At 47.8% G+C, this 10,451-nt stretch overlaps 1 protein-coding gene across 1 annotated transcript; it reads left to right on the top strand.

Annotated features, from left to right (window-relative positions):
• The first annotated feature begins 858 nt into the window (after positions 1-858).
• On the top strand, positions 859-4,059 carry LOC142767871 (uncharacterized). The gene has a single exon (XM_075870119.1). The coding sequence runs from the start codon at positions 859-861 to the stop codon at positions 4,057-4,059; it is 3,201 nt and encodes a 1,066-aa protein (XP_075726234.1).
• The last annotated feature ends 6,392 nt before the right edge of the window (positions 4,060-10,451 follow it).

The raw sequence follows: 10,451 nt of genomic DNA, 5'->3' as shown, positions 1-10,451 counted from the left end.
GTAGCGTTTGATGAAAGGAAGGACGACCTTGATGCGTACCTTCACCGATTTGAGACGATTGCGAAGAGCCAGAATTGGCCGGAACATCAATGGGCAACTGCTTTGAGTACTTGCTTGAGTGGTGAAGCGCTCAGTGTGTACGGTAGGCTGACGCCGACCGATGCAGCCAACTATGCAAAGGTGAAAGCTGCTTTGCTGAAGCGATTTAGATTTACCGTGGAAGGATTCCGGGACAGATTTAGGACAGGAAAGCCAGCTGATGGGGAGACGGCTACGCAGTATGCCGCCCGACTTTGCCATTATTTCGACAGATGGATTGAACTTTCAGGGACAGCACAGGAGTACGATGAGCTTAGAGAGCTCCTAATTAGAGAACAATTTCTTACTAGTTGCCACCCAAGCCTGTCGCTGTACTTGAAAGAGAGGAGAGCTAAGTCACTTGAAGACATGCTTGAATTAGCTGATCAATTCTTGGAAGCGCAAGGTGGCACTAATTTGGCCAAAGTCAAGAAGGAGTGTCCCGAGGATTCGAAGAAATCGGCTCCCGAGGAAAAGAAGCGTGCACCGGAGAACATTCCGCGATGTTTTCTGTGTAACCGAGTGGGTCACCGTGCTAACCACTGCCGAACTAACTTCACGAGCCCTACGGTTGTAAAATGTTTCAAATGTGGTCAGACTGGGCACAAGGCAGACGCATGTCGTAACGGAGCGAGTCAAACTCACCAGGTATCCTGTGCACAAGTGGCACCAAAAACCGTTGATGACGTCACCGATGGTTTCGTGGAGTTGAAAAATGGGGAGAAAATCCCTATTGTGAGTGCTGTATTGGCAAAACAACAAACGGGTGCTACGAAGGGAATGCCTGTGATGGCTGGAAAAGTGGCGGGAAGGCGTGTAGACGTTTTAAGAGACACTGGGTGCTCCACTGTAATAGTACGAAGAGACCTAGTCCGCGACGATGAGCTCACGGGCCAGACCAGCCTGATTTACACCGTCGACCGTTCGGTCATAAGGCTGCCTGAGGCCAAGGTCAAGATCGAGACGCCCTTCTACAGTGGAATTGTTTCTGCCTTCTGCATGGATGATCCATTGTATGACGTAATCGTGGGGAACATCGAGGGCGCCCGTTCGCCAGACCAACCCGAACCACTGGAAGGGGACCCAGAAATCGATCCACCATTGATTGCAAACCCTCACGAGCAATCAGCCGCGGCCGACGAGGACGTAGTCGCAGTTGCAACCCGAGCACAGACCAAAGCCCAGCCGAAGCCATTCCAGCCCCTCCCTGCACCCAATTCCGAAGAGGACCCGAGCTTCAGCTATGCCGAGGAACAAATCCAAGACGAGTCGTTAAAACCCTGCTTTGCGCAAATCGACAAGGACCTCAGATGCCGTAATAGTAAATGCGCGATAATGTTCAAGCAGGAAGATGGACTGCTCTACAGGTACTATACGGATAGGAGTGGTCGGCGGATACGACAGCTCTTGATGCCGAAGAACCGCCGAGAGGCTGTTATGAAGCTAGCCCACGATGGGATAATGGCTGGGCACCTGGGGGCTGAGAAAACCAAGGACAGAATTCAGGAAGAATTTTTCTGGCCCGGTGTCACAGCCGACGTGAAACGGTTCGTAGCGTCTTGCGACATCTGCCAGCGAACTGTGCCAAAAGGAAGGGTGCCACACGTGTCACTCGGCCAGTCCCCCGTCATAGACACCCCCTTTAAAAGGGTAGCTATTGATATAGTGGGCCCTATCCGACCTCCATCTGGTCAAGGAAACCACTATATCCTGACTCTCGTTGATTGCGCCACGCGCTATCCGGAGGCAGTTGCACTACCTGGCATAGAGACCGAACGAGTCGCAGAGGCCCTCGTTGAGATGTTCTCCCGTTTTGGTGTACCGAGGGAAATCCTAAGTGACCGGGGCTCGAATTTCACGTCGGAGTTAATGAAGGAAGTGGCACGACTTCTATCGGTGCGCCAACTCCATACCACCCCTTACCACCCGATGGCCAACGGGATGGTGGAAAAATTTAATGGCACCCTGAAGACTATGCTCAAAAGAATGTGTGCGGAGAAACCAAAAAACTGGGACAGATTCGTCGGTCCGTTGCTGTTCGCGTACAGAGAGGTTCCCCAGGCAAGTCTCGGCTTTTCACCGTTCGAGCTACTGTACGGCCGACATGTCCGGGGACCCCTGGCGATCTTAAAGGAAGTCTGGACGAACCAAGAGCTGGACGATGAGCTGAAGACAACCTACCAGTACGTATTGGATCTCCGAAATCGTCTAGAAGAGACGTGCCGCCTAGCTCACGAAGAACTCCGAAGGGCGGGAGCACGCTACGCTAAGCACTACAATCGAAAATCAAGGTATAGAGTATTCCAACCAGGAGATAAGGTTCTCATCCTGCTCCCAACTGACAAAAATAAACTCTTGCTACATTGGAAGGGGCCCTTCGAAGTGCAGGCGACAATTGGGGACTTCGATTACTCCATAAAAACGCCGAGCGGGCCGAAAATTTTCCATGCCAATTTGCTGAAGAAGTATGCGGAGCGGGAAACGAACCAAGATGCGCCACATCAGTGCCAAGTCATCGTAGGGGTTATTGACAATAGAGATGAACAAGAACTACCGGTGCCGGAGTTCGTGCAGACAGAAGGGATTACTGACGTCAAGATCTGCCCAAGTTTGACGGACCAACAAAAGGAGGAGTTGGAGAAAACCATGACAGCGCACTCAAAAATATTTTCGAATGTCCCGGGCAAGACAGATTGGGTGGAGTGCCACCTCGAGACAGTGACGGAGTCCCCAGTCCACGTCAAACAGTACCCGTTACCTTTTGCTACGACTAAAGACATCGAGGCCGAGGTACAGCAAATGAAAACACTGGGCATAATTGAAGTCTCGAAATCGCCCTATAATTCCCCAGTGTTGCTTGTGGACAAACCGGACAAAACCAAGCGGTTTGTAGTCGATTTCCGGCGCCTGAACAACCTCATGATAGCAGATGCAGAGCCCATGCCTAGAGCAGATGCCGTTTTTGCCAGTGCCACAAACAAAAGATACTTCTCTAAGTTAGATTTTGTTAAGGGCTACTGGCAAATCCCACTCTCCCAGCAGTCGAGACCTAAAACTGCGTTTTCGACAAAATCCGGTCTCTACCAGTTTTGCTACATGCCTTTCGGGATCAAAACGGCACCCGCCGTGTTCGCCCGGCTGATGCGACTAGTCACTGAGGGAATCCCGGGCGTTGAACATTACTACGACGACGTACTCATAACAAGCACGACCTGGGAGGAACACCTATCCACTCTCAGACAACTCTTCGCTCGAATTCAGGCTGCCGGGTTGACCGTGAGACCGAGCAAGTGTGAGTTGGGAATGAATGAGATTGATTTCCTTGGTCATCACATTGGACAAAACATGCTTGCTCCACTGGGAAAGACTCTTGATAAAATCCAAGCTGCACCCGCCCCAAGGACGAAGCGACAGGTACGCGCTTTTCTCGGGTTGACCAGCTATTACCGGGAGTTCATTCCAAATTATGCCGAGATCAGCGCCCCTCTCACAGAACTGATCAAGAAGGGTGAAAGCAACTTAGTAAAATGGACGACGACACACGAGAAAGCATTTGCGAAACTCAAGGAATGTATCTCGAACCCTCCCGTGCTCCGGCTCCCAGACTTAACCAAGGAATTCATCCTCCGCACCGACGCTTCCGACACCAGCCTCGGGGCTGTGCTCTTGCAGTCACACGAAGGGACCCTCCATCCCATAGCCTACGCCAGTCGCAAACTACTTCCCCGGGAATCATCCTACAGCACCATCGAAAGAGAATGTCTAGCCCTGGTGTGGGGGATACAGAAGTTTAATACTTATCTCTACGGAGTGCCTTTCTTGGTCCAAACTGACCACCAGCCTCTTCAATACATAAAACAGGCTAAACAGCTCAACAGCAGAGTGTTGAGGTGGAGCTTGCTTCTGCAAGAGTATCAGTTCCGAGTCGAGCACATCAAGGGAAGCGAGAACGTTGGTGCCGACTACCTTAGCCGAGTTTGAATGTTTTGGAAGGGTCTGACAGTAGTGAATGCAATAAGCTGTGTTATTATTGTGTTATCCAGTGTCGAGCGAATCAAAATGTTTGTTACGGTGATGTGATGTGATGTATTGTACAATTGTTGCAATGAATGAACTTTGTACATTTGTATAGTTGGAAATTTGTGGTGGAGTGTTGTACTCATGTGCCTGTGGTTATATTTCATGTGCTGTGTAATTGAATTACAACGTACAATGGTATTAGGTGATCTATTGTGAATGGAAGTGTCATGAGCGACTGATGGTGTTACAGTCTGTGAGAGTGTGTTGTGACTTTTCGCGCTCGTTTGTGTGGTTTTGAATATTATGAGATAATATTCTTAAAGCGGGGGGCAGTGTCACAGAACGAGCGCTAAAAATGAGCGCGCCGCCAAATTCTTGTGACAACGGGCGGGAGAAAACGCCGCGAGGTCAAAAGAAAAAAAAAGAAAACAAGCATCCAAGGCTCCCCGGGCGCGCGACGCCTCTCCCCTCGGAAGCGTCGCTTCGCCGATGAACCTCCTCACCCCACAGCGGCGGCCGGGCAAGCGCTCGATTTTTCCAGAACGAAAGGGGCGTGGTCATACCGAGTTGAATCATCCTCCGGGGAGGGCATTCTAACCGTCTCACTCTCCCCTCAGCCTTCGCCGCGTATCGCGCCGACGAAATGACGAGAAATTTCTGGAAGGTGGCGCGGAAGGTATTTAATCGAGCGGCCGAGACGAGAAATCAGGAGGAGACGGAAGTTAGCGCCAGAGCGCGTAGGGTATACCGCTGTGTAGTCGGCGAAGTTTTTGTCAGTAGCGACAAAGCGGGAGAAGAAGATGATTTGCACCTTAGGGGTGACGACTCGAGCTACAGGCAAGAGTGTGTGTTTACCACTATCGAGCGAGGACGCGTGGCGACAGCTGCGTGAGTGAAGCCGACGTGTTCGGGCGAAGAAGTTGGGAGCTTGGAGAGTGGCCAATTGAAGACGCGAGGTTTCCTGGAAGAGAAGCTTCGAGGGCGCGGAACGACAACGACGCGGGACTTTGAGTGAGTGATTCTCGGAAGAGTATCATCTAGACTTTTGCTCCAAGGACTTTGGACTGAATAGGTTTTCTATCTCTTTAGTCCTTAAGTGTCTTGGTTGTTCAATGCATGCGACTTCATTGTAGTGCGTATCGTTGTTTGTGTCCGTTGTTTTGAGTGTGGTTGATTGTACTGTGTAGTACGTTGTTTGATTGGTGACGTATTGTATGTAACTATTGCGGAGTGTGCATTCTTGTGTATTGTTTTCGATCTGCCATTTTCGAGAATATAATATTTGTTCTGTTTATCAACTCTCGGCTCTGACTTGTTCTTTGGGCCACAACCGGCGTCCGCTGGCGCGCCAAAAAGGACCACTTCCAAATTGTCCACGCTTTCGTGGTGCGGTTCGGGGGGCCGATACTTCGGCTCTTGGAATTAGCCCGGCGATTGCCTCCCTCATAAACGGGACATGTGTGACAGGTGCCAAAACTAAATTACTACATGCATATAGCTGCTCTGGCTCCTTCCACTCTTTGCTCATTTATAACAAGGATGAAACGATTAAGCATTTTTTTATCTAGTACTCGCTTCAACTCACTGAGCAAAAGCATTCTTAAAGCGGCTTTTAATTGAATTAAATTGGACTTCAATCTTTATATTATTCTCTCCTTGAAACCCTCCCAATTAGGTTATTGTCACCGGGATATCTGTTCTGCTGTGCAAAGATTCTTAATTGAACCAAGCCGGTTTTGATTAAAAATTTCTCGATCAATGAAATTGTATTTCTTCTAACCTTTTCAGAATTCATTAGATTTAAACCTAATATGTGATCCACTATCTAAATAATTGTTTCTTGGCAAATCTTCCAGGGTGGGTGTGAGCCAATCGTTTAGACCATCATCATCATCATCATCATCATCATCACAAACATAATCATCATTACCACCACCAACCCCACCATCACCGTCATTATCATCCTCATCAACAAATCATTCGCAATAGGATCGCTGCCCCTCAGCAAGGTGAGTGCTGGCGCAACGCCCCAAGACCCAACGAAAAAGTCGCAATGCCAAACTATTCGCCCATGCGACGATAACTTGGACAAGCTATAGTGTCGGTTCTTACTTCAGTGTGTCAGTGCACCGGTCGCTAGCAGACTAAAGGCGACCGACGACCCATAGCTCTTGTTCGATGTCCCAATATTTACCTTTCAGTCCGATGGTTTGGTTGTGCGGCGCTGTTACACTAAAGTATGAAACTATGCTCGCAAATGTTTGTCACAACCATAAACATCTTCCGTCTTTTTTGTCCGGTGAAGGAGTCGCGAAGACGTGCTTCACGATGGGTGCAAAAATAAAAAAAGGAAGTTATGGCATGCACCTTCCAAAGGCGTGCGTTTGGTCATTCAGGTAGCAACTCTGGAAAGTAAACATCTTTTGAAACGCAACTTCAGAGTCCTCTGGAGCCGTTAAGTCTAAAACGTGTGTGGTCGTTATCCTGTACAGTGAACTATGGTAGGACAGGTACGACTGACTAGAAGAGAAGGGTTGAGTTGCAGCTACGTTTAGATGATTAAAGAGCGGAACACATTTCTCCTCTGGGCGCACGTCTGTGCTGCAAGACAAAGGGAAGTCATTTGATGCCCATAAAGTCAAACCTTCCAGAAGCGTTGAGGCAGCGTCGTCATTGATGAATATGTTGGGTTTAAGGTCCCAAATTCACTATATGAATAGGAGAGACGCCGTAGTGGAGGGCTCCGGAAATTTCGATCACCACGGGCTCTTTACCTTGCACCCAAATCTGAACACACGGGCTTGCTGCGTTTTCGCCTCCCTAGAAAATACAGACGCCACAGCCGTGATTCGATCGCGCGACCTGCGGGTCAGCAGCCGAGTACCTCAGCCACTAGACCACCGCGGCGGGGCGTGCAGCCTCGTGTCAGCTCGGTAAACGTCTTTATCTATTCAGAAATCCGTTGAAGGGCTTACATGTCGTGATATATGCTGAGTACTTATAGGAAGACAAAGAAATCACAAACGACACATATTTGCCCCGTGTGAGGTTCAGCTCAGATTGGCCATTATTGACTTACGATAAGCAATAATGCTCAAAGACGCACGTTCACCGTGACAATGAATGTGTAACGCATGTCATATAGAAGATACCTGTCAGGTGCGGTAGCGAGTCTTCGGCCAATGCTTCATTATAAGAGCCCGAGAGCGTTGTTTGAATGTGAGGAACAGAATCAGCGGGACCTCTCGCCGATCACTGCAGCGAGTGTAAATGCACACCGTATTTAGATAGTGTAATTCTCATCAAGCGTGCCCCGAAAAAAGTAATAGAGGCCGCCCACATTAGGAAATCAGGCTTCAACTGAGTATGTCCTCTGAGGTCGTACATATCTGACAAAAAAATTCTGTTTGTGTTTGGTCATCTGTGATAGCGTGTTTGAGTAGTTAACATTCATGTTTAAAAACGGGCTTGCTGTTCAAAAAATATCAGTTAAAACAGCGCACTTGTTTCTTGTTTGTGTCTTTCTTGTCATCGCTTCTTAGCGCTGCAAGCAATCAGTATATATCAAGTCTCTGTCTTTTACAGAAGCGGAGTTTGTTTCTTATCCATATCAGTATTTTAAGAGCGCTTAACAGACAAGACGCAAGAGACAGATTACACAAGTGAGCGCTGCTCTCTGTATCTCTCCTCCCTAAAGCCTTTCCATATATCTAAATTGACGGCTTTGATTGGCCTGTATGCGAACCGACTGCTCCCGGTGGTGGAAGGGACGCCTTGGACCTTGCGTTAGAAGTGAAATCTAATGAAGCGGTTATCGAGATGCATTTTTAATCATATTTGCAGGTTTCGCAAACGCTGTTTTCTCGAATATGACTTCCCTGCGACGTCTATTTACGGGACGCGGTCAGAAAAGTCGCCTGTGGCGGCTTCTCATGTTATGCCTGGCCTGCGTTTTGATGGCAAGGCTCAGGTGGGTACAAGTTTGCTTCATTGCAATAGCGATTGCACTGACAATCGGGACACAATCGTGCCGTTAACACCATATTCCGCATAAAGCCCCAAGCAAGAACATCACCCCGGGCGCCATTAGCGCAAACATTGATCAAAAGGACGTGGTCGTGCGCGTTTGTCTCGGCAGACGTCAGTACATGGCTCCTACCGCTGTAGAGTGGGAGCTTCGCGTTAAGGCAATAGACAGCAAGAAAATCGCTTCCCTCTCTGAAGCGACCGTTACCTTTCAAGCCAACGATCTATAGAGTTACCTGACATCGGATCCTAATGGAGTTAACAGCCAGCTTTACTTCGTGTAACGTTCTGATTGGTTGATTGTTATCGCACTCGTTGCCTCTTGCCTCCTAGGAAATTGACTGTTGTTTCTAGTAAAGCACATTGCTTCTTCCGCACACTAGCGAAACGTAATGTAAAAGGCAGTGACAACGACGGGAAATTTATGCGTCCGCTTAGAACTGTGACATGAGAATTGGCTCAATTCAAAGAAGGTGAAAGTACAAAGGAAAGTGGACCTATAAAGAGTAAGAAAGCTTTGAAGAGGAAATTCCCTGTACAACTATATCTCACCAAAATGTGGCAAATAACTTAGTCGTAAATCTTTTAAAAAAACAGAACGTTTGGAGGGTTTTCTATGCATTCAGTAATCCATATTTTAATTTCAATGACAAATTTATCAATTGCCGTGTCTGTCGTTTCACACATCGATTCCGTGATGGCACTACGCCTTTCAGAAGAGCTACGTGGATGGTGACACCGGCTGTCTGTCCGGGTAGAACTACGAGAACTTAGACCGTCTCGTTTTACAAGCGTGAACCATCAGAATACAAGCAGAAAAAAATCCGAGGTGATCTCCATGCTGTACTGGGATCTCTCTAGTATTAAAAGTAATATTATCTGTGGTTTTACATCCCAAAATGACATGATAATGAAAGACGCCCTAGTGGAGGGCTCCTGAAATATCGACCACCTGGCGTTCTTCAAGGAGCAGCCTAAGTACACGGGCCTGAAGTATTTTTGCCTCCGGCGTAAATGCGGCCGCTCGGTCGGGGTTCGATGCCGAGACCTGCGAGCCAGAAGTCAAGTGCCATTACTGTTAGACCAGCCTGGAGAGTTAAGGTCTTCACAGAGTCACTGGGTGCTCATGTCGGTAATATAACTCTGCGTGTGATAATTGTGGACTGCATTTCCGTTGTCGCTTGTGTTTCTTCAAGCAGTCGGGAGATGGTACGGACGCCAGGATGGGTCGCGAGATTTAGCCGCTACCAGGCTGGTTCGACGACCCACGAGCCAGGAGATCCTGCGCCTAAGGTGTACATCTCTATGCAATTACTTTTTTGCAGTCTGAATCACGTTTATTGTCAAGAATATTCAAGCAGCCACGTCAATCACTGATTTCTTTTAATAAGCAGTGACCAACGCCGTAATTAACGAAGATAGTTGTACCACATGCTAGTTTCTTGCAACTCATGAATGGTCGCGATCTAATTGTTTCTAACTCACACCAGCTAGCAGCTGCGTTAAATACTGATCCGTGTTTTTTACATTGAAACGATTTGCGACAGTTAGCTCACAACTGCATTTTTAAGCATAAAAATTTGTGACTGTAATCATCATGCAAGTATGCATATTAAATGCGGGCGTTCCTCGGTTTAGTCGTGAAAATAGGCATTTCGGTATGCACACAGCAACAGCTTGAGATAAAATAAACACCAAAGACGTAGCTCAAGTCAACGTTAGGTCTCTAGAAGTACAATGAAGCAAATAGGAGTGAAATGTACAAGTCATCAAACGCTTCGTTGCGTACTGCCTAATCGCGAATCTTGAGTGACAAGCTCGCGATGTGATTGGCGTTCACTTCGGGAGGAAATTCGGTACCCATATTGAAGGTTCCCGGTCACGCCTAGGTTTGTACGAATTTAGAAGTTGCAATTCCTTAGCGTAAAAAAGTTAATGCTTGACAACTGCCCGTTAAATATTTTATAAAATATCGATGAAATCAATCAGTATTCTTTCATAACGTATACGAACGCGTCCGATGCAAGTATTTCCAAGATGAAATAATTTTTAGGGCGTTACTTTATTGCTACACAGCGAACGCACAACTTACCAAGTGGCTGCGTCGTTCATCGACTGTCACGAATTTTTCGTTTACTGTCTTTTCTGTCCATTACAGTGCTTCCAGGAGCAGCTGCCTTACCGAATCGACTGCCTCCCAGATGTGAAAGCTACTCCCGATGTTTGTTCTCAGCGACGGTGCTGCTGGAAGACGACCAATGCAATGGGTGAGGCGTCTTGTTGTCGGCTATCATCAAAATATATACAGCATTTCCAGTGGAGATGTT

The sequence above is a fragment of the Rhipicephalus microplus genome, chromosome 7, assembly GCF_043290135.1.
Source record: "Rhipicephalus microplus isolate Deutch F79 chromosome 7, USDA_Rmic, whole genome shotgun sequence".
In the NCBI taxonomy this organism is placed as follows: domain Eukaryota; kingdom Metazoa; phylum Arthropoda; class Arachnida; order Ixodida; family Ixodidae; genus Rhipicephalus; species Rhipicephalus microplus.
Note: the sequence above shows the minus strand (reverse complement) of the source record. Positions and strands in the feature narration are given on the sequence as shown.

Excerpts from the sequence above, each read along its gene's own strand:
- LOC142767871 (XM_075870119.1), top strand. The coding sequence starts at position 859 with ATGCCTGTGATGGCTGGAAAAGTGGCGGGAAGGCGTGTAGACGTTTTA.